This window comes from Sceloporus occidentalis, unplaced genomic scaffold (assembly GCF_023333645.1).
Source record: "Sceloporus occidentalis isolate IW3139 unplaced genomic scaffold, rSceOcc1.0.p SCAF_5, whole genome shotgun sequence".
NCBI classification, from domain to species: domain Eukaryota; kingdom Metazoa; phylum Chordata; class Lepidosauria; order Squamata; family Phrynosomatidae; genus Sceloporus; species Sceloporus occidentalis.
Window position 1 is genome coordinate 104,258,453 of NW_028316985.1, and position 25,425 is coordinate 104,283,877.

Here is a 25,425-nt window from a genome sequence, read left to right on the forward strand (position 1 = left end):
CCCTCTTCATCCCTTTTCATTCATGGGGGAAACCTGTGAATGAAATGGCAATTGCACAATGCCCTGGGTGCAGAAAGCCATTCCCAGGGAACTTGGAGTTATTGCTAGTCATGTGGTGTCAGTGTCCTTTCCTCCCCTCCCCCTTGGTATTTTGTTAAATTTGTTTCTCAGTCTTTTTGTGCAATTCTGGAGCTGTTCAGCCTCTGAAGTTTTAAAAAAACTGTTTAAAAGTTTAAATCAGGTGAAGAGCTCTGGAACTGCATGAAGAAAGTTGAAAGCCCCCCCCCCCCCCCCAAAGGCTTGCTGGATAAGGCACAAGGGAGGGAGGGTGGAGTTACAGGGCAGGACAGGAAGAGAATGCAATGGGAACAGCAGCTCTGGTTGTGTGAATGAAAGCGAATGTGGTGATGATTGCTTTACAATCGATATGTTGCCATTCTATTTTCTGGCATGACTGCAGCAACAAAAGGGCTGGTGTGATAATCTCCCAAGGCCTATTACAGACTGCCAAAATAAAGCTGCTTCGGGTCTCTTTGGAGGTATGCTATTTAAATGACGCATGGGTCCTAGGAGTCCGGAGGTCGCGCCAAAGCCACACTCCATTCCTAAGCACTGGAGTGCAGCTTTGGTGCAGCTTCTGGATTCTTAGGATGCATGCATCATTTAAACAGCATACCTCCAAAGAGACCCGAAGCAGCTTTATTTTGGCAGTCTGTAACAGGCCATTGAGATCTAAAAGTGCTTGTTTTTGTTTTTAATATTCAAATGCATGCACAAACTTTCATCTTGATCTCAGCCCTAGGATATCTAAGGCATTCTCCATAGAAAGTCTGTTAAAACACACATACACACATTTTCTCTCTCACACACATGTAAATGTGATTTAGTTGGTTTAGGGGAGAGGAGCAGCACCAAATTGTGTGGAACTGCTAAATATTTACTATGCTTCCATATGGAACACTCCCCTAATAATTATTACTTTCAAAGACATTAACAGCAAAAATATGGCCTATTTCTGAATAATGTTAACTATGCCAAGAGATTTTGGCAGTTTCCATTGCAATGTTCCCTTAAGACTCAGGTTCCCCAGATGAATGCTTACCTATAATAAATAAGGGCTATTAATTATATACTACCCAATCCAAGAGACAGATGGCTTTTATAGCTTTATTTCATTTGAAATCAGGAATATTTCCTATTTCTAATGTCCACTAAAAACAGTGAATACAAATAACAGTGCAAATATATTAATATAGTCTTGTCTATACTAGATGTTTGGTTTTTAATTATCTTACTAATAATTTATTCATGTATTGTCAACAAAAATGCTATAAAAATCAGAGAAGAATAAATATTGGTTATGTTTGGTTGTGATTATTGTTTAATTTTGGCATTTGTTCATATTTTATTGCTCAATGATATTGAATCCACCCACAGGCAAAAATGTTTCCAGTAAATCTTTAAAGCTCTATTGTATATTAATTAATATTTAACCAATCAGCAAATTAGCTTGTTACATTAAAAGTGCATCCATTTCTACAAAATTGGAAGAAACAAGGTGAGAGAGGTAGCTAGACAATCTGAGGTGATCTAGAGCTAGAAACCATGGGATATCTGGAGTAGTTTGGATTGAACATTAAATCAGAACTGAATAGGGGAGCAGGATTTGAAAGAAAATCCAAGTCAGGATTGAAGGGCAAATTAGAAACAGGGATAAACCAGAGATGGAAAGAATATCTGAAAATGTTTGAAAAACATTAGGAAGAATCATGGGCTGATGAGAATCTTCACAGTTCAAGCCTTACAATGCCATGCCCTCCCTTCAGTGGTTCTTGAAGGCTGATATAAGAAGATCCCCTTCTCAGACAGACTAGAGGCAACAGAGCACATACTACCCCAGTGCTCATACTACAGGGACATTGGCTTCAGCCTTATCTTGCCTCCATTGTAAAGACATCAAGGACACACCAGTCAATTTTACATTTCTTTGTTGCTTTCAGACACCAATCTAGATATAACATATAATGTTGCCAGATTCTGTGCAGTTGCAGTTAAAATCCAACAGGCAATGGCCTCTGCAGTATACTAGTATTAATCTTACCTTGCCACACTGGATTTTACACTGGATTTTATAAGGATATTTTAAATACTGTCTTAACTGGTGTTTTTACCTTGTTTTTGCTATTATCTTCTTTTATTCTGCATCAACTTTTTACCTGTGCTGGTCTATGACCATAATAAAGAGAACTGAACACAATTCGGGGCTTATTTTGCACAAAATTCACATGTGTTGTTCTGTGCAGAAAACAGCTCTCTTTGTGTAGGAATTTACATGTCTGCGCTCAAATACAGCAAAAATGCTGTTTTCTGCACAAAACAATCATGAGCAAATTTTGTGCAGATGAGTCCCAAATTGTGAATAGCAGACAAACACGGTGGTTTTCAAAGACTTTCTTGAAGCAGGATAAAAAGAAAGATGTCCGGAAGCTGTGCCAAAGCCATGCTCCAGCCCAAAGGACTAGAGCGCAGCTTTGGAGCAGCTTCTGGCCTCTTAAGATACATGTGTCATTTAAACAGCATATCTCCAAAGTGACCCGAAGCAGCTTTATTTTGCCCTATCTATTCAGGCCCTTAGTCTGACATCCTTAGTCAGAACTAAAGAACAAATGACAACACAAGACAGGAGTAAACCAGGGCTGACTGATGAACAGGGCACAGGATGAATTAACATGCCAGAACTCAAAAATATATGGACAATCAAAGAATATAGAACACACAAGAACAAACAGGAAGATTTTGTTGCTTTTACAGAACCTCTTGCTTGCTACAGTAAGGGCATAGTTAATGCCATCACTACAAGGGTTGACTGACATGCTCATGGGCATGGGATGCTTGCTTGGTTAGAGTATGTGGAAATGGGAGAGACATCAAAGGGTGTTCTGGCTGACATCAAGGCTGTCTGTCTAGAGCCTCTGAAAAAGAGCACCTATACTGCAGTGTTTTATTTCAGGCTTGTATATTTCTTCTATCTTTGGGCAAACAATACAATTCTAGTACGCCACTTCTAAGTGGATTTGCACACCTTCCAACTGTCTTGATTTGGCAGGGACAATTCTGATTAATTTTCCATCGTCCTAATTTTTCAGCTGCTTTTTTTGTGGGTTTTTTGGGCTATGTGTTTCTCTGAAGATGGCAGCCACAGATGCCGGCAAAATGTCAGGAATAAATTCTGTTAGAACATGGCTACATAGCCCTAAAGAACCCACAAAAAAACAAAAACAAAACAAAACAAAAAACTATGGATGCTGGCCTTGAAAGTCTTTGATGTTTCAAAGTCTTGAAAGTCTTTGATGTTCCCAAATGTTTATTGGACAGAAGCCACATCTCTGTGATGAGTAGGGAGATTTTCCAAAATGGCACCAAAACTCTATGACCTACATTCAGTTGCTAGCTTCAGCTGGGGAAAATTCACTGGATCATTGCTAAACAGAAAAGAAATCCAAGTGATACAGTGGGTCTACTTAGGTAGGGACTAGCAATTATATTTGAGTCTATACGACTACATGGAAGAGGTGGCTGGCTGACTGTAAAGACTATGAATTTAAGCAATAGTTGTGCATGAGATCTGCTAATCTGAAGAAATATACCCATAAAAGCTCATGCTAACAGTTGAATAAGTTAGTCCTAAAGGTGCTGCTAGATTTCTTTTCCCTTTCTCCTTTTTATTCAGTACAGGTCGAGTATCCCTTACCTGGAATTCTGAAATCTGAAGCATTCCAAAATCCAAAGTTTTTTGAGCGACAACACAGGTACATGTAATGTATTTGCAAAGCTGGAGAGAGATGTGGCTGGAGAGAAACATGAATATCTATAAAAGGGGGGGGGGGGGATCCTCACCTGCCATTTCACAGATCCTCGAGCTTTCTCCAGCCTCATTATGTGTCATTATGTATATGTAAATAAAAGCATTCAAAGTCTGAAAAGGTATGAAATATGGAAAACTTCTGGTCTCAAGCTTTTAAAATAGGGGATATTATATGCAACAGCATATAGCACTACACTCACTCACTTTCTTTTTAATTAGGCCACTCTAATGCTCAAAATCTCTATAAGTATACATTAAGCTTGATATAAAGTACTAAATAAGAGTTCTGCTCCTTATTATGATAATCTTTTAGTCATGTAGAGATATGAAACTTTGTCAGTTTTGTTTTGTGGTGTTTCTCAAAATCACATTAGCATTCTCTTCTAGTGCCAATTCTGTTTAAAGCTGAGAAACTGTTCCCCCCCCCCCCCCTTGCCCACAGAGAAACATGTGCAGGTTGATGAACACACTTTTCTACATTAGTGTACTTTTTACTCATTTTACTTCATGTACACATTTTCACCACCGATTAAAATACATGATTGACCCTTTTTCAAATATACACATTTTTTTGTCATCTGTATGTCATTGCTGTGTGCCTTCAAGTCATTTCCAGCTTACGGAGACCCTATGATGAAGCTATCATGGATTTCTTTTGGCAAGATTTATTCTTGTGCATATTTTTTGGGAGGAAAAGAAGGTCGGAGAAATGAATCTAGAAGTTGCCTTCTGATGATGAAAAATCAAAAGAGTATATATACCTTTTGTCGATAGTCTCACAACACATATGGTGAGGGGAGTATAATTTAAAAATCTCAGTTAATATAAATTTGTTTTCCATGTCTAACAACAACAACAATAAATAGCCTACAGTAAGCCTAACATTATCCCTGGAGAGGAGAGAGTAAAAATACCCATAAGATCAAAGGGATTAGACACCTCTATGGTCCATAAAACAAGTAAATGAAAGGCCACAAAACCCATAAAAGGGTGATTATATAAAGCAGACAGTCTGCAATCTGTCTCCCTCAATATTATATCCAGAATGTGATAACATTAGATAAATCTCCTAAGATATATTTAGACCTTGTTCTGAATTCCTGGCCCTGTCATCATACAAACACAAAGAAAGGGAAAAGGTATGGAAGATAATTCATTTCCCTAGTATCACTTCCTTGATGGAGTTCCGTGTATTACAGACTACAAGAGAATTAATTTCATAAACCAAATAAATATAAATAATTTAAATGTATGGAAAAACCCTACTAAATTTATGGTTTTATGAACTGGATAAACTTTGCAGTTCAGTCCCATCTCAGTAGTTTTCTGTGGGTTTATTTAGTTATTTGGCCATGTTCTAGAAGAGTTTATTCCTGATGTTTCACCAGCAGCTGTGGCTGGCATGTCTGAAGATGGCCACATACCCTGAAAAACCCACAAAAAACTATTGCTGTATCAGGTTTCTAAGGCTCCAGAATTTTATTTCCAGAACTGCCCATTAAAATCTTCACATACATGAATCAAGCAATTTCCATATATTGAATGCCACACTAAACAATCAAAGCAATTCTTACCAAGAAACCATCGGTATACTGGAAATGACCTCTGGAAGGGTCTTCTGCTGTTGGGCTCAGAGGTTTAGGATCAGACAAAGAGCGCTGCATCACCTTGGCAGACTTTGGGCTCAGCTGAGGAATTGTGTTGACATCAGCATTCAGAATCTTCTGAGGACTAATGTCTTCAGCAACAGGTTTTTCATAGGGTACAAAGGCTGACTCTATAACTGCAGCTGGAGATACAGGTGAAATGGGAGAATAGAGTACTTTGGGGGATTTGGGAGGGGAGGGGGCTACCTGAAGTGTTGGCTCTGGTCGGAGATGGGATGAATAACCTATTTCTAATGGTGTTGGGCGTTTTTTATCTTTCTGAGGGGAGGTATCTGTCTGGTATGGGGGGCTTTGTGTATCTGAGTCTGTTTCTGTCTGACATCCCAAACTCCCTCCTTTGTATGTCTTTTCTGGAGCTGAAATGTGTTTTATTATTTCTATTTTTGCATCTGACTGGGCCCTCACTGATGGTGTTCTTATCATCCCTACAGGCTCTGTTTGTACAGAAATCTCGGCAACTGTCTGCACTGCAATACTGGAGACTTTGGGAAATGGCTTAGCCTTGTCCATCTCAGTGGTACCTTCATATTTCCCCCCATGAGTCTTCCTTCTTGACCTGTTGGAAGGATCCCAGTCATCTTGGTCCTCATCATCTGTCTGAACACTTGTATCTACACTCTTTTTCATTCTCCTTCTCCTGTCTGTGTAGCCCAAGTCTGCACTATCCTCATCATCAGTCTGAACTCCACTTTCCACTATCTTTTTTAGACACTTAGGGTCTTCTTCCAAGGTTTCATCAATTTCCTCATATGGGCCACGGAGCTTTGGCATGGAGCTCCTCTTTTTCAGCTGCTTTTCCTCTCTTGCATCAATGTCTTTAAGAGACATCTCTGAAACAGAATTTAGGATGCCAGGCCTGGATATGTATTGTGTAACACCATCTGACTGAACAGTGTACCAAGCTTGGCTCTGTGGAATTTCAATCCCCAAGGCAGCAGAAGTGGTGGCAGCTTCATCACCAGTCCAGAACTGGCTGTTGGCCGCATTGTACTGTCCTTCGAGAATGACTTGATCTGTGGTTGTTTGTGGGGATACAGTTCCAGAAGGGTCATAATTATACTGATAAATCTGGTGGATTTTTTGTTCTTCCAAGTGCTGGTGGAGTTGATGTTGAAGCTGCTGAATTTGTTCAATGTGCAGTTGTTGTTGAACTAATGATTCCTGCCTCATCATGAACTGAGCTTGTCTTTCTTCTTCTTGCTGATATAGGAGGTGGTGCTTCATAGAATGCAACTCCTCAAGCTTTTTTTGAACCATATACTGTTCTTGCTCTCTGAATCTTTGTATTTCTTGGCGTTCCCACTCTAGCTCTTCTGCAAAGCGTTGCTGCTTCAGTTTCTCAAGCTCTAGAAGCTCACGTTCTAAGTCAAGATGTTGCTGTTTGCCTTCTCCAGGAGCAATAAGGAGTGTAGCTTCATCCTCAATTATATCTACAAAGGCCTCAGAAGCTGTTGTGAAAACAGGCATCAAGTTTGTTGGCTCAGTGGTAATAGCTTCTAAAGGGAGAGGTTGCAACCCTGGGTCAATGTCAATACCAGTAATTGAACCATCTTTTTCAGAGGCTACAGTTGTCAAGAAATTGTATGATCTTGGAAGTGCCTGGCTCTGTTGCAAGTTTGATAATGAGGGCAGTGTGTCAACTGTATGAAGAGCAGACAGGTCTCTAACCGAAGTACTAAAAATAGAACCCGGCTGTGTAGTGATAGCAAATGTAGATGGGACTGGAGTTGCAACTGAAGAATATACAACCCCATTAGATGATTTCAAAACACTTCCAATGCCATAAGGGGAGCCTAGGGATGATACTATTCTTGCTTGGGAATACTGAGGTGCACTGATCCCAATGCTAGAAATCACTTGTCGAGTCTCTGGGTAAGGACCAGTAATCTTGCTTGAGTAATCCACAATTTCACCTGAAATTACAGGGCAGAGTTATAGTCGAGTTCCCCAAAACAAAGTCTTTTGGTGGATTCAGAAAGCCATCCCATAATGAGCAGAGAGCAGGGAGAACGGCATGCAAATCTTCATTTTCAATGATCTATTTTAGCGATGCAGGGAGAGGGGAGAAAGCATTTTCTGAACATGCAGGCACATGCAGGTACCTTTTGTGCAAAATAATTTATGTAAAATGAAGAAACAAAAAAAATACATGTGTAAATCCCAGCACAGTTTGCCACACTGTCCAACAGAAAGTTTAACAAAAGTGGGAGGGAAAAAAAGAAAAAATAATAATAATTCATCCTGAAATGAGGGGAGCAACACCATTACTACATGTGAAAGAAAGATCTGATGCTTTGTCATACTGACCTGTCATTATTTTGCCAGAGGTTAAGTCTACTGCTACATCAGTTGCTCCAGTTGCTTGGTACTCAAATGTGTTCTTGCTTTTGTACAAAAACAGTCCAGCTTCTGATAAATTTGTATCTGACATAGAAGGTTTCATACCCCCAATTCCTCTATAACCATAGGAACCTGAACGGTCATATTGATAGTGATCATCCCTGTAACCAAAACGATCTTCTGGCAATGTTGTTGCTGGTGCTTGAGCTGTACAGCTCTTGCCAAATGGTAACTTGTAAATCACATCGCAACAAACAGCCCTTCTCCCTGCAGTCAAGTCCACAGGCTTTTCATCATCTTCTATTACAGTGGTAACAATTCCTGAAGACATTTCATCCATCGTTACCATGGTTCTATGGGATTTTGTGGTGCTGAGGTCAACTGCTCCAATTTCCATTGGTTCAGCAGCAGTGGAAGTATCAATCCAACCATTAGTTACCCCTACAGGAGGTACAGTAATGGGCTTTGTAGTGGCCCATGTGACTGCATGTGCGGGAATACCACGGGACAGATTTATTGGTACTTCATCTTTGTCTGAAGAAAGTGCCGTACTACTTGTTACTCTAGTTCCAGGCTCAAAATGTTTTGATGTTGTTAGTTGCAGTGGAGTTGTCATTGCATGCCCTAAATCTACAAGACTTTCTGTGCTTGTACTATAACTTACAGTAGTTGTGCAAGTCACAATTGTAATTGTTCCAGGGACTGAAGCTAAAGAAGTATCAGCTGCTGATGCAATGCTAAGGTTTATGATAGCTGGCTGAACTGTACTTACTGGCCTCCCAGAAGTGTCACTTGCCATAATTTGCCTTCTCACATCTGCAGGTGGTGCAGATAGGTCCATACAGCTGTCTGGCCTTTCAATGTCCATTTTAGTCAAGGTACGAAGATCAATAACATCACCAAAGACATGGAATCTTCCATTCTCTCTATATCTGGGTGGCTCCATTATATGAGTGGGTTCTGGAGGAATCGTTATGGAAACACTACTTGATCCACCATTTTTGATCAAAGACACGCTAGTCCTGGCAACCTCTGTTGTTATTAATTCTGTTGCTGACCTAGGGACTATCTCAAAAATTGAGCGTGCAGTGAAAGGAATAGAAGAAATAGTCTGTGAAGCATCTGTAATGTCCTTGCTTTGATCAATTAGGCTTTGTGTTTGCAGAGTACTCATAGATGGAGTGAATAATGACTGCACAGTCTGTGGAGCCTGTTCTTTGTGGGGTGATCCCGAAGGCCAACTGGTAATTGCCTGGCAAGTAATAGTCTCTGTTGGTGTTCCAGGTTCAGAGGGCAATGTGATAACAACATAAGTTTCCTGAGAGGATTTGGATAATCTTGGGGAAGATTTATTAGAATGTGGAGATAAGGGGGATGTAGGGGATGGCAACTTGTACTCAACAGGGGAAACCAAGTTCAAAGTCATACTGCTGGTTAAAGCCAAACCATCTGGTTTTGGCTTTATCTCTGTTGGTTTATAAATAATTGTTGGTAACTGAGGAACTGTTGGTTTGGGAGCAATGGGTGGTTTTATTACTTCACTAGGTCTGTGAGTGAACACCAGTCCTGCTGGAATTGAAGCTGGTTTGGGTGGGACAGGAGGAGGTGTTGATGTGTATATTTTTGTGATGGGCAGCCCGCTGGTTTTAATAGCAGATGTCTCTACTGATTTGACACTGCTGACAGATGGTATCAGGGTGGGAACTGTTGTCACTGAAGCCATGGCCAGTGGTTTCTTTTTAGGATAAAGAGCTGGCTTAGGCAGAATAGGTGGGGGTGGTGGGGGAGGAGGAGGAGGGGGTGGTGGTGGTGGCGGCGGTGGTGGTGGTGGTAAAGATGGCTGAGCAGGAGGGGGAGGTGGAACCGCCTGAGGTGGAGATAGAGATGGCTGAGCAGGAGAATCAAAAGAGGAGCTTTGAAAAAATGAGAATGTTTTGGAAGTAACAGTGGGAAGTGGAGAAGCTGCAGGTGGCAATACAGACACAATAGAAGGAACAGAGGAAAACACTGGTGCCATCTCTGTATCTGGAGCTGTATGTGTAAATTTCTGGTCAGAAATAGCATCTGTTACATCTTTTCTTGTCACACTAATAGGAACTCTTGCCTGTTCATCTTTGTAAACCTCCTTCATAGTCTCAGACTTTGCCACATCTTTTTGGGCTTTGTCATCTTCCAGTCTGAACGTTTCCAAGGCAGCAGAGACAAGGGGTTGTGGCTTTGTTTCTATAGATGTTGGCATGAAGGAGTCAATTTTAGGTGTCAACACTACACTCTGATCTATGTAGGTTGCATTTTCATCTAAATGTGCCTCTTTAGGGGATAAAATGACAGGTTCAGTGCTCTCCTTTGTGGAACTTATAGGAACCTGTGTCACTGAACTTGTCCCTTCTGAATCTGATAACTTGCTAATGGTATCCACCGTTTCTATGTAGCCTGGAGATATACTATCTGGTCCAGCTACAGGGGAAGAACTACCAGTGGTGTATACTGAAGATGTTGATGATGTAAGGGATGATGTATCTGATGGTAAAACAGATGTGGCACTTTCTGAGGCCTCTGAGTATGTCAGTATGGATGTCTCCTGGGAAATTATTTCTTCAATTTCCCGGACATAATCTGTGAGATATTCATCTTCAATTTCCTCAGTTGTAAAGTGTTGAGTAATTTTAACATCTGGAATGGGAAGCACTACAGAACTCACTGAAGATATGTCTGAAACCACTGAGGCTGTACTTAATATCAGGGATGTGCTATCCTTTGCCTTTCCAGATGTACTTGTCTTTGTAGCTGATACAGATATTGATTTAGGAGATGACTGGGTTGGACTGGAACCCGGGGTTAACTGCATTCTTTGGCGTTTCATAAGTTCCTCATAAGCAGCATCTGCATCTAACAACTGCTTCTCATCACTTGCAGAAGGTGCTACATTGTCCAATACAATTATCTCATGGCTTTCTGGCATGATGTAAGAACTAGATACAATGTCTTCTTGTGGCATAACTGAACACAAAGGATCTATTCTGTAATAGTCTTTTTGTACATCAGTAGTCTTTTGCATAGGTTCTCCATATATCTGATCTAGAGGCTTTGATTTTTTCTCTTTGTCCTTCTGTTGACTAAATTCTTCACTTTCCTCTTGTCTTGTCATGAGGCTAGCTTCCATAGTCCCATTGTAAGCATCTTCTACTAAAGATTCATAAATATAGTCCTCTATTAGCATGCCACCATATAAAGGCTCTTTTTCAAACGCATCATCTTTTTCACTTGCATCTGGAAATATCTTGGCTTTATGGGATGTTTGCAGGATTTCTTCATATACCTCTTCAGCGCTTTTTAAAATCTTTTTACTGCTCTCTTCTTTGAAAACCCCAACAGGCTGCTCTTCTGTAGGAGAATATAAAGACACAGCTGTAGGCAATTTATAAACCTTCTGTACTTCAATTATTTTTTCTGGACTGATTTCAAAAGTTTCGGGGTCTGATTCAATACTTGGTGAATATTCGGAACAGGAAGATCGATGTAGTTCCTCCATTTCTGCTGCCTGCCGCAATTCTTCTGTTGGGGAAGCATCTTCAATGGGTGAAAGATTGCTTGGTGGTGTTTTTGGCCGTTCTCTTCTTCTCTGGGCTCTGAGTTCATCCTTGTCTTTTTTAGATTTTTTGCTTGAGCTCTTCTTTTGCTGCTGCTGTTGCTGCTGCTGCTGCTGTTGCTGCTGCTGTTGTTGTTGTTGCTGCTCGAGCTCACGCTGTTTCTCTTGCTCTTTTAGCAGCTCTTCCTCCTCCCTAAGCTCCTCTTCTTCAGAGGAATCTTCAATAGTTGGAAGAAGAGGTCCATGTGTTCGATGCCGGGCTTTACGCTGTTGCTTACTTTCTCCACCCATTTTTTTGTGACTAGGGCTGCTGTCACTGTCTTCATCAAGAGATGAGACAGATGTAGGAGATGTACCTGGGGTGAAACTAGAGGCATGCAGACTTGAAGATCCCTCTCCCCTTGACCTGTCTTCTGGTGAATCTGTAAGACTTTCCATCTCTAATTCTGGTTCTTCATCAAAATATAAACTCTTCTTTGGCTGTTGAGAATCCTCAGAATATTTATTTGTTATGGTGCTGTTGAGGTCTATTGTTTTGAAACGACGAAGTCCACCTCCTCCTGTTACACTCATTTCTTCACTGTCTTGACTTTTTGTTTCCCGGTATTTTGGTTCTGGACTTTCATCAAAGGTCTCATCATCATCATCATGCCAAGAATGGCGCCTGCTAGTATCGTCTTCATAACCTGTGCTGCTTTTACGTGTCATCCTCTTATGTTTTCCAGGTATTCCTTTTTTATTCTTCATTTCTTCTTTTTTATGGCTATCAGTTATACTGATTTCTTTCAGCTGATTCCTGATGAATTCATCATCTTCAGAACCTGAAGCATCCTCATCAGCGCTCATTTCCATGATCTGTTTTCGAATGAAGTCTTCATCATCACCTGAACCTGGGCTGTCTTCTGCTTTGTAGTCATCACTGCTTGAAGAACCAACACTAGTCCGCCTTTTCCTCTGTGGGACAGGTGAATTCTCACTCTCACTGCTATCTTCTAGAGAGTCATAGCGTTGCCTTCTGGCTGATGCATCTTCTCTTGTGTCTGCCTTCCCTTTGTAGCTCTTCTGGGATAGAATATCTTGTTTATCGCCTTCTTCAGGAGCTCCTCCATATTTTCCTTGAATATTTTGCTTTGCCAAATCTTCCTCATCAGCATTGTAGGATTCTGGTGCACCAAGCTGGGTTTTTGTTTTATGTGGGACTCTTGAATGCTCACTGTAAACACCATAAATGTCTTTGGACTTTCCAGACTTCTCTTCAGCAAGAGTACTTGCTTGAGCTTCTAAAATTGATAAGACAGTGCTTTCTAACTTTGCAAGATCTGAGGGACTAGTTGGGCTACTTTCCTGTGAAAGTATTTCCTTTTTACAAGATTCTTTCAGCACATCCTTTTCCTCACTTTGGATAAGACTTGGAATTTCACCAAGTGAACTTGAGATACCATCGGATGAATATCCAGTGTCACTTAGACCTTGTGGACTTTTTTGCTGCTGTGAACTGGATGCGTCTGACTTGTCATCTTCTTTCTCCTAAAATACATACATGCACACACACACTGTTATTAAGACCCATCTTTACAAGGAAATTAAACAATAATTTTACTCATAACGCCACTCATTATTTTATTCATAGTTTTACTTAACCATAATTGCATCTTTAATGGCTATAATAAAAATTTAAAAAAGAATTAGGTTAAACTGTGTGTGTGGAGGGGGAGCAAGGGAAGCATGCACTAAATTCATTATCTAATAGTAAACAGAAATATATCAAATCAGTTAATATTTCATAATTAAATGTATTGCAAATGCATTGTATAAAAACTATGATTAAATTAATTTTGGCACTTTTCACTGTAAAAACAGGAAAAAAATTCTACAGATTATTTTTGAAGCATATTTTAAAATATAAAGTGCAATTACAAATACTTGGAAATAAATACCAATATACTTAATAGGGCTTATTCTATTTGAGACTACAACCTTAATGAGATCAAAATGAATATGACTAGTGCAAGAATTGATTATATAAATGCTCAACTATTTCTTTCTTGCATGTGAGGATTAATACTTTCCATAGTTTTACCTAGAGTGCACAGGAAAACTAGTATTTCTGCACAGTTCCTGCCCAATATACACTCGTGCCAATGTGTTTTGGGATCTTTTTTTAAAAAATGAAAATTGTGTTTTTGGCACTTTGTATGTGTTTGTGTGTGGCTTTTTTTGGCTCAGTTGATGCCTTTTGCACAAAACCTTCTAGCAATTTTGCTACATGCCTACCTAGAAAGTGAAATTTTCTTGCATGAAAAAAAGTTATTTTTCCCTGTAGAAAGCATCTGTGAAAAATAATATTTTTATTTCCAGAGTTCCACATTTTAGTGTGCAAAATTGCTATTTCTTTGAGTTTTCCTCTCTTCTCTATAAATTATGAGGGCTTATAATTTTTTTAATTTTTTTTTGCATACAAAACACATTTTTGTTTAAGAAATCTCACTGTTTCTGGAAACCCACATCGATTATTATTATTTTTTTTGGGGGGGGGGGACCACACCTCTATGCAAAAACTAATTTTGCATGAAAAACCATGTCAGTTTCTAGAAATACTGTGGCATTTTGTTTTGTTTATTTGTTTGTTTGAAATTATGTTTTCACACAAAACTACAGTTTTCGTGTGAAGAAGCCAGGTAGCTTTTCCTACAAATTTTGGGTATTTGCACAAACCTCACTGATTGTGAGTAAAAATACATGGGTTTCTGGAGACTGTTTTTTCAGCTGTTTTCCATACAATGCAAAATTCTCATACAAAAACACCTTCTAAAAGCCCATGCAGTCTTTGTGCAAAAGTGCTGGCTTACACACAAAGCACTAATTTTGCACAACACACACACACATATCTTGAAGCTATATTTTTTGCAAAAGAAATGTGAGTATTTTTGCATTAAAAACACATGCTGGGGGGTGGGCAAATTGTAGTGTTTTAATTCCTTCAAAATATCCACCTCGACTATTTTCTGGTCAAAAATAACTCTAAAAAGCTTTCTGGCCTCTCAGAAAACCACCTCCCTTCAAAGGAGAGAGGATGAACTCCCAGACCAACTTGTCTATCTCCCTTGCTCAATATGATTCTCGGGCATGAAATAATATTAATTTTGTTCAGAGTGAAAATGAAACTTCTTGGATTTGACTTACAAAACCAAAGAAAACAAACCAACAAATTAAAAACCTCACACTTTTGTCCAGAATATTGTGGAAAATAGAAATGTTTGGATTCTAACCAAGGCTTATTGATGTCCTGTGGTACATATATGATGATACAAAATGTCACTTGCTGAAGTCTTTTGAAATTGTACTAATCTTTGATGCACTGCTGAGATACCAGCATTGTCTATAAAATTTCAGATAAAGTCCAGTTCCAGATATTTTAGGAATATTTAATAAGGTTGTACATTGACAGCCTTCTAATATATGTATGTTTAATTTGAAGGGAACAGTAGTTCTGGTGGCATGAGGAACTGATGTTAAACAAGACTAGTCATTCATACATAGGCCAGTGCAGTCAAAGCTAAAGCACTTTAAACTAACTGGACAATATTTCAATTAGGTTCTTAGACATGTGACTAAGACTTCTCAGACTGAAAGAAATAGAAATTAAACATCCTTAAATTTGTCCCCATTATTCCTATGTTTTGGCCATATGTTATTCAGCGGAGGAAATGGAGGAAATAAGAAAAGCAAAACACTCACTGCCTTTTCTCTTATTGCTTCCACATGATCAGGTTTTGGCAATGGTACTGGAGGAGCAGAGATTTCTTCTTTGGGGGATTTCTGATCTTTGGAAATGCTTTCTGGAATATCCATCATTAAATCTTCCCTCTTAATGTCTTCCTGTTTCCTTGTTTTTGGGAGCACTTTGGGTTCTATCTTTTCTTCAGCAAATTGTTCCCCTGCTACTTTTTGTCTGCTTTCAGCTAAATGGAGTGACTCTCGTGAAAGTGAAAACTTGGTATCATCTTCTTTTCTTCTTGCCACTTGTGTTTGATCATGAATTGCCTTTGAAGAAATGTAATCTTCCACAGGAATCTTTGCTAGTTCTATTTCTTGAAATTTATTATCTTTAGGAAGCTGATCAGCTGAGGCTGTCTTCACTATTTTTGCTTTAAATAGTTTGGAGTCCTCCTTCTGAATGTGATCAGCAGATGGTATTTTGGCCAGTTTTGCTTGCTGAATTTTTGGATCAACTTTCTTAATTTCACTGTCTGAAGGCACTTTTGTCAGTTTTTCTTGCTGAATCTTTGGATCCTCCTGTTGGATCTTATCAGCAGATGGTGTTTTCACAAATTTTCCTTGCCGGAGCTTTGGATCCTCCTGAATCTGATCAGCAGAGGGTGCTTTTGCCAGTTTGACCTGCTGGACCTTTGGGTCCTCCTTCCGAATTTGATCAGCAGAGGGTGCTTTTGTCAGTTTGACTTGCTGGACCTTTGGATCCTCCTTCCGAATCTGATCAGCAGAGGGTGTTTTTGAAAGTTTGACCTGTTGGACCTTTGGATCCTCCCTCCGAATCTGATCAGCAGAGGGTGTTTTTGAAAGTCTGATCTGCTGGACCTTTGGATCTTCCTTTCGAATCTGATCAGCAGAGGGAGTTTTTGAAAGTCTGATCTGCTGAACCTTTGGATCTTCCTTCTGAATTTGAATGTTATCAGATACATGTTCAAGTTCCTTTGGCTCTTTCTTTTGAACGATTTCCAAAAGCTTATCAGCAGATGATTTCCTGACCACTTTTGCTTCTTCTTTTGGGACCTGATCAGCAGATGGTGGCTTGCCTATTTTTCCCTTTTGAATTTCTGAATCTTCCCCTGAAATGCTTTGACTCAATTTGTCAGCTGATATCGTTTTAGACAGCTTTTCTTGCTGAGGTGTTGTGTGTTCTTTTTGAACAATTTCTTGTATTTTATCAGCAGAAATTGCCTTTGCTGGTTTGCCCTGCTGAGATGCTGGATCTTCTTTCTGAATATCTGGTCCTCTTTTTTCATTCTGAGCAGGTCTTGCTGAAGCCTTCTGTTGTTGAGGTGTCTCAGCAGATTTAACTTGGCTTTGAGGAGCAGCTGATGGTTTGGGAGATGATTTTGAAAGTAATGGAGGTGTCGTTTTATCCATATCCCCAAGTTGGCCAGATAGTGCTCTTTTTGTCTGACAATTTAAACACAGCCATTCTTGTACCTATAAATAAAAAAAGGGAATTATATTAATATAATATTTTCCCCTATGATAGCAACATTCATAGTTATGGTTGAAAAGGGCAATTTGGCTTTGCAAAATTTTACAGGTTTTTTTTTTTTTTGGCTTTCACAGTGAATCATATAAATCTTTTAAATAAATGGCATAAAGGGCCACATTAACATGAAACAATTATCAGAACTGGAATGAATTGTTAATATATTTGCCTATTGATAAAATGCAATGTAGAAACCTTTTCAAGGATTTTTAATCTGTATATAACAATGTAAAATGATAAAAAGTCACAAATAATTATTAAAAGCAATCCAAATTCATTAATTTCTCATTCTTTATTGGCTATAGTAAAACATACAAGTAAAAAATAAATAAATAAGCACTCCATTCAGCTCCATTGTGTTGATTAAAATATATTACCACTGGTTAATCAACCAAAGCTTTAGTAGATTTATCAACCAGTAAATTGATCTACAAGATAAATCCCTTAAAGCTTCCAGTCTATTATTCAGGACTAATTCACCCCGAATGCTCTTAACTTATTGTAGAATCTGTGTAGTAGTTATGGCATGCATCATTCAAAAACCCAATTGAGTGAACTGTAAAAGCAGACATTCAAGAAAGAGCTGAATTCTTTACAGAAACATCAGGTGAAAGGAGAGGGTTTGTTCTTTTTTTGAAAGAAATTGGAAGAAATCTATTCTAAGGACATGTGACAAAGTTCCAATTAAGTTTAATTGCAGTACTAAAAGCAACATAGGCCTGTTATTTACTAATATATCAGCTCTTGGACCTGAGGTTTCTTAGAAACGTGATATGAGTTCTACACAATAAGAGGTTTGTTTGTGCTTCTGGAAATGATACACCATAGAAGTTTCCACAGTTCCATTCTGTAGGCCCACACTAGGATCCTGTCACCTTTCATGTCAGCATTACTTACACTAAGGCTGCCTCTGCATTTTGTGGTGGCACCAGTGCTCTCGGACAGAGAAGGCTAAATATATCACAAAACTACAAATCCCAGAATTCCATAGCATTGAGCCATGGTAGTGAAAGTGGTGGCAAACCGGATGATTTTTGCAATGCCGAGGCAGCCTAAGAGAACCTTGTTGAGTTCTATTCAGCTGTCTCTTATAAACTTCTGGATAATTTTACACAATATAATTTACCACTTTTTTCATATATACATTAGAAGAAGGCATAACTGCCCCAATGATATTGGCTCCATCATTTTTCCCAATCAGTGGCATTGCTAAATCTGAAGGAGTCTCGAAAAAGATGCTCTCTGGGATAGACACAGCCCTGCTGACTCCACCACTCTCTACCCACCCCAGATTGTCAGACTGAGATAGTTGGGGAAAGAATGATCGGCTAGTTAAAATAACTAACTAACTAACTAAATATGATTATGATTATGATTATGATTTTAAATTACTCCACCCAAATTACAATGAAATTTGCACATAGAGGCATTATCTGTTAAGAAGTTACCCAAGTACAGATCAGAAGCCACACTCTCCAGTAAACTCAGCCAGCAGAACATCATTTACACTTCTCATTTTTATGTACTACTTTTTAGTAAAGTGTGTAAAAAACAACTGCTTCTGTATTTCTACTTAGCTTGGCCTCCATTGTCCAGTTTTCTATAGAGGTTTTAGGAAAAAACTACATCAATTTTACAACTTCTTTTCCAACATGTGCAGATTTATTTTTTTTAAAAAGTGTCCTGTCAATGCATGTTAAATTTTTATTACTCTGTGCTCATTTAAAGCCCATAAAGTAAAATAAAACCTCCATAAACCTTATTATGTCATCAGCCCTTGGGCTCTTGGTTCCCTGTCAAAGTGGGTCTCTGTAAAATCAGGTTTTGTACCGTGAAGTCATATGCCTCAGTTTTAGCCTTGTCTTCTCCTCAGTTAACCTCATGCCCCGAATACAACATTTTCCCCAGGGCTATCTTTTCAGTTTGCCTGCCAACTGACATTTTTTATGACCAAAGTAATGGACATCATATTATTTCAGTGGTCCTCACAAGATAATAGAAATCCAATAGTCATTTCACACCAGTATGCCATATTCCATCTTGGCTTCTTCATCCCCTAGCTTCAATAGTTTTCATCATCCTGAGGGAACGGAAACTATTGAAAGAAGTAACCTTGGCCAGAGGGTAAGACGCTCACTAAGGGCAGATGGATTTAGGTGATGTGAGCCTGTGGTTCTTGGCTGTTTAATTTCAGTGTGGCAGGCTTATGTATTCCAGTTTATTGGGGAGCAGCCCGTTTTCCTTACCCTCATTACTCACTGCCTAAATTCCTAAAAACTGCCATTTGGTTTTGACTAAACTAAACTAAAGGACACTTAGTGCATACCTAAGCGTGAGAAATGTGTTGAATATTCACAAATTTTCTCATTCCCTGCAAGAGAGGCACCTGCTAAGAAACCACTCCTCTCATGAGAGTTTTTGAATTTAGGGAGAGAATGAGATAAGGAACACTCCTGTATTCATCGACAGTTGCATAATTTGCTTAAAATGATCTCTATGGAAAACTGTTGAAAGAAAACACACACACACACACACACACACACACACACACACACACACACAGAGTAAGTATAGCAGGAGTGGCTGATTGATGAAAAAGACTAAACAAAGACTGATTGATGGAAATCATTGAGGAAAAAGATGGTAATTTTGCACACTGAACTTTTGCAGCTACATTTCGCATTACTGCACTGTTCTACTGTCTGGGCAAAAATTGTTAGTGCAAATGTGACAGCAGTTGCTGAAAAGTGCAGGAAACAGCAGGTGAGCAGGGGAAAAAGCAGTTCCTTGGTTTTTTTCTTGTTAGAACAAGGCAAGTAAGGATTTGCATAGGTACTACAGTTCTCATGCTGCAGCTGGGGATATTAATGCACTACATACTTGACTTCATTCCCCCGCCCCCCAAAAACTCAGAAACATTTGCTCCATTCAGTATTTCTATATTTCTCACTTAATAATTCTGAAGGTATACGTTTGGACCTCCCTGTCCGCAGGGGGATCTGTTCTGTACCCCTCCCCACTAGTAACCAATAACGCAGGGGACCACGTCCCATTAGCATCAATGGATACTGATGTTCATGTGACCACCCTGGTGTGGCTGTGTGTATGTGCTGTTATTGACAATAACGGAATGGGGCCATCCACAGATGCTCCATTCCACAGATGCCTAGTCTACCAATATGGAGGGCTGACTGTTAACATAGCTTAAATGCCATAGAACAGAATAGGTAGCCTTCCATCCCAATTATCTTGACTTGGCTTTGCTAGGTGAGAGCATAATGATCACAGAACAGTGCAATCAGCCTTCCACACAGGAAAGCTGTCCAGAAGAACACAATGATGGCTGGTATTGAAAAGCATTGGGAACTGCAAGAATATCAAGATGGTCAAATTTCCCCTTATTCAGGTGACTTTGCCAGACTGAAATGGGTGTAAATAATCAGTCTCATGCAAGAGCCCCTAGAGTTGCATAGCAACCGCCCGCTTGAAAACCTTTTCCAGGAAGGGAACATTAATTGCACACTAGTTGTTCCAGTCTTCAAAAATCTAAACACAAAGAGACAAATTATGGGTGAGATATCCATCTACACAAATACCTAAATAAACACATGGCTAAGAGGAAACTAAACACTTCTTGTGATGAGAGTAATTGAAATGGTAACAAGTTGTGATGAAGAAAGAAATACTAATGAACCAACCCATTATCACAAATGCACTAGAAAATACATATCTGGATGTCCCTTAACATTATGCAGCATAATATGTCGATTTATTTTCAAAATGTATCTTTACTTAAAATAGCAAATATTCTCTTTCATTTGAAATCACTGAAGGGCAGACTACTGCAGAATAAATGATTAGAGTAGACAAAATATTTAATATATTTTAAGTTTTAATGCCTAATTATTTTAACATTTAAAATTGTTTAATTGTTTTTTAAATTGTATACAGTGGAACCTCGCCATACGCGGGGGATCCGTTCCGGATCCCGCCGCATATGGTGATTTCCGCCTATGCTCGAGGCCCATTGTAAACAATGGGGCTCGTGCACGGCGGCGCGGAGGTGTGCGGGGTGCAATGGGCGTGCGCGCAGCGCAACAGGCACGCACACCCATTCAACTGAATGGGACGTGCCGCCTTTTCCACCCCGCGCGCGCCCAGCGGCTTGAGCGTGTACGCTCAAAGCCGCTTATAAAAAGTCCGCGTATGCGGAGGCCCCACTGTATTTATACATTTTATATATTGTTTTTGATTTGTATTTTTTGAAACTTGTTGTTTGTCATCTTGTGTCCATATATTGGGAGAAAGGCGGGATATAAGTAAATAATAATAATAATAATAGTAAGAATCAATGCAATGTCTAATATCAATAAAGTGGAAGATGTTCCTGAAGTGATCCTGAATTTATTTGTTTGCTTGTTTACTGCAGTAAAAAATGATTATGATCCTGAAGTCTGGATCTGACTCAGAATTAATAACAAATCAGAAAAATTAATTGGATTTTCAGAATAAAGCCCCCAGCGCTCAGGTCTCAAGATTCCCTTAATGCAGGTTCTCTGAATAAAGAATTAATAATAATAATAATAATTTGTTTTATTTATATACCGCTGTTCCAAAGATCATAGCAGTGAACAGCAAGTAAGCTAATTAGCAAGTAAGCTAATTTGCCCCCAACAGCCTGGGTACTCATTTTAGCGACCTCAGAAGGATGCAAGCCTGAGTCGAGCTTGGGCCCTTTTGCTGGTCTTGAACTCGCAACCTTGTGGTTTTAAGTGAATGGCTGCAGTACAGGCATTTAACCACTGCGCCACCAGGGCTCCTAATGTTGAATGTTATGTTCCCATGGTGTCAACTTCAATGATCCTTTATAAGGAAACATCTGCTAATACTTATCTGCCCTAAGTAGTTTAAAAAGGCACTGCATGGAATATCCTTCCAAAACAGGAAGGAAATAATTTCAGCAATCACCGTATTTGGTACATAACTGACAGTAACATAGTCACACAACCTCTTGTTGCTATGGCATTACCTTTCCCAAGTTATTTCAGTCTCCCAATTATCTAACTGGAATAATTTGAATTTACATACACCCATGACAGATGAATATGCCACATGCAGTTAATTAAATGGCAGCATATGATCTCCCATACAAAGAAGGATTGCCCTGAATGGGCCCAGTCATTGCGCTATAAAGGAAAAGGGAAACCCAGGCTACTTTCAACTGAGATGTAATAAAGATGATGTTCAATTATCATTTATTCCAATGGCAAATGCTGCATCATATTCAAACAATTATACTAATCTACATCTTTCAGCTAGCCATTTGCTGCTTTGCAGGCAGCAAATCAGAACAATCTGGCTTCCACATGCTCTCTAGTCCTGTCTAACCCTCCTTTGGTCATTGTATGTACATATGCTCTCTGTATCTTCAATGAGCACACCCTATTTAACCTGTTAAGAGACTAATACAAGTGGGTTTGAGCTGCTGGAAACTAATTCCATAGCAACTCCTAGGCCTCTGATTGCTACTCCGTTCAGGGAAGGCAATGGACCATAGAAGGTATAATGAGTTGGATCCAGTTCTGCTATTTCATGTATGGAAGAAATCCATTTATGGGATCCAGAGCAGCTCCTCAGTAGGTATTCCCAGAGATGTGAGTGTAATTTTCACTTCTTTTCCCTTCCCTGCACTTGCATTTCTGATGACTTTTCAAAATGTTAAGAGCAGTTTAAGAGAAAAGAGGGCATGAAGGAGGAGAAATGGTTATAACAAACCTTCTCCAACCTGGCCACGGGGAGGGAGCCCATGGATTGCTGGTCTGTTCAACTTTGTTGTTAGCTGCTTTCAAGTCCAGCATGACTCACATGAATGAGTATTGACCCTGAGAATGAGATGTCTCCAAGCCCCCCTATCCTCCACCTCAGGCCCAGGGTCTCTCTAATAGAGTCCATCCATCTGGCATGTGGTTTTCCTCTCTTTCTACTTCCCTCCACCTTCCCCAGCATCATTGTCTTTTCTAAGGAGTCTTGCCTTCTCATGATGTCTGCCCAACTTAGCCTGCTGTTATTATTTATTTATCTGGTATTCTGTGTTTCTCCTGGCACGGGACCCAAGGCAGCTAAAACACAGCTTAATACAAACTACAGCTAAACTCCAAAGTACAAATAAACACCTAATAAAAAGTGTTTTCTTAAAATAAAAAACAAAATAAAAAGCCCAATCCTATTTTTTTTTAATTTATAATTTTATTATTAAAATGTATCAAACAATATATGTAATACAATACAGACTACAACAAAACCAGATTACACATACAATATTACTAATGTAAAAAGAAATAACAAACCCAAAATAGAAAAAGGAAAAGAAATTTATACATTATTTTTTTTAAAGCCCAATCCTATTAACCACACTAATTTAAAATGCATTTGAGAATAACTAGGATACACCCCATTAGAAGACCCTTCTGTCACAAGAATCAAAGAGTGCATCTACACGGTAGAAATAATGCAGTTTGACACCACTTTACATCCTGTAGCTCCATCCTATGGAATCCTGGGATGTGCATATTTACAAGGTCTTTACTTTTCTGCCACAGTATGCTGGTGCCTCAGGAAACTACAAATCCCAAGATTTTGTAGGATGGCACCATGTCAGTTATAATGGTGTCAAACTGCATTATTTCCACAAGCGTCACACTACATTGTTTTGGATTCACCAAAAGACTACCCAAATAAAAAGGTCTTTCCTGGCAAAAGAACAGGGAAGGAAAAATCCCATGGGAGGAGATACCAAAACTAGGGAGCAACCACTAGGCAGGCTCTCTCATGACTTTACCAAACGTGCCTATGGCCGTGGTAGGGTGAAGAGGAAGCCCTCCTCTGAAACCCTTTAAATTGTGCAGGCTCATATAGGCTTTGCAACAAAGAGTATTACAAAACAAGTCACGAATGCTCAATTATTATTGCATAGGACCCATTGTACAATGGACGTGTAAGAGAAACAAAAAGGAATATTATTAGCTTTCCACTGAGTTTGTATACGAGGTATTAAACCCTAGCAGGTTTCCAAACATTACTGTTGTAGAATCTGACTGTTCAGTATGAAAATAGATATCAAATGCTACAGAAATGGGGGGGGGGGGGGGGAGATTTTCATATTATTGTGAAACTCCGAATGAGGCCATTTCATATCCTCAAAAATATAACGGGATAAAAAAGCCTCCAACAGAGCTAGATTTGGCCTTTTAAAAAAGTCATTAAAAACATTACTTACTCTTAACAAAACAAAATTCTACTGGTACCAAATGTTCTAAGAGAATTCATATGAAAAAGAGAAAGAATACAAGCAAGCAAGATTGTTATATCTATCCACTGCAATCAGCAACTTGTTTTATGTAACTCATCTGCAACAACTATGGTAACAAAATTGTTTAGAAAATAACATCTGCTGCATTGCCTAATCTGAAAAACCATCCAAAACACCAATCTCCATGTTTTTTCCCTTTTTCTTTTTGTCAGAATTTATGCATGCAATTTTAGTAAACATCTGGTTTACACTGGCTAGTAGACGTCTGAGTTAGCTGCCCAGGAGCATACTTGGAGCTACAGTATGGCAATGGCTCTATTACTTCCTAGACCGCATCCACACTGTAGAAATAATCCAGGTTGACACCAGTTTAACTGTTGTGGCTCAATGCTATGGGATTCTGAGATTTGTACTTTTGTGAGATATTTAGCCTTCTCTGTCTGAGAGTATCAATGCCACCACTAACTACAAACTCCAGGATTCCATAGCAATGAGCCATGGCAGTTAAAGTTGTGTCAACCTGCTGTGTGGATGTAGCTTTAGAAAACCAATTTCAGAAGCCAGTGCAGGAGGATTTCTGATCAATGCTTAGCTATTCACTTGTGTGCTCTGAGTACCCCCTCTTCTCTATATTATATAACATCTACACCTCTTGATGAATTTTAATGTTTAATGTTTTATCTTTATAAACTGTTTGCTTTTAGTTAACTTTTATAATTATATTTTTATCAAAGGTTTTGCATATCTGTACTGTTTAAAAATGTTAACAGCCTTGAGCCCTATTATTGGGAGAAAGGCGGGATATAAATGAGTAACAACAACAACAGCAGCAGCAGCAAAGCAAGGAACCACTGAAGAAAGTTATCTATGATTTTGTGGTTCAGGGTCACAACAGTGCAGATGATATTCCCTCACATCATTCCAGGGAGGTTGTGGTAGCATTATTAACTGACAGCCATAATGAAGTGGATGTGGACAAACTGAACTTAATACAAATGAAATTTAATCTAGAGCTGGCCAAAGAATTGGTGATAAGACATAATTTGCACTAGGTAAAGCAAATTAATTCAGTACAGGTGGGTTTTAGACCAGGATTTCACCATGAATGCCCAGGTATTGCTTTTGCCCAGCTGAGACTGGTGTACCAGTTACAATCTTGGCCATGGTTTTAGGTTTTATTACATCTTGTACATACAGAAGGTTACCTCGGAATAATGTTTGGAACTTACAGTTGGTTCATAATATAGAAGTCAGGCTGTTAATGGATTCTACATTTAAGAAGCATGTGTCTTCGTTCCTGAAAGAACTGCATTGGCTTCTGATTTCTTTTTCAGAACAATTCAGATTATTGATGATGATCTTGAAATAACTTTATTGTTTAACACAGGG

The 25,425-nt window shown here is 39.1% G+C and overlaps 1 protein-coding gene across 8 annotated transcripts in view; it reads right to left on the minus strand.

Moving 5' to 3' along the window:
* The window catches only part of PCLO (piccolo presynaptic cytomatrix protein), a 288,390-nt gene that overhangs the window by 132,947 nt on the left and 130,018 nt on the right, over positions 1-25,425 (minus strand). For all 8 annotated transcript variants that reach the window (XM_089525010.1, XM_089525004.1, XM_089525006.1 and 5 more), the window contains 3 exons: positions 15,200-16,672; positions 7,840-12,988; positions 5,440-7,445 (listed from right to left, as the gene is read on the minus strand). In XM_089525010.1, coding sequence (XP_089381136.1) covers positions 5,440-7,445; positions 7,840-12,988; positions 15,200-16,672 — 8,628 coding nt within the window. The remainder of the gene's footprint in view (positions 1-5,439; positions 7,446-7,839; positions 12,989-15,199; positions 16,673-25,425) is intronic.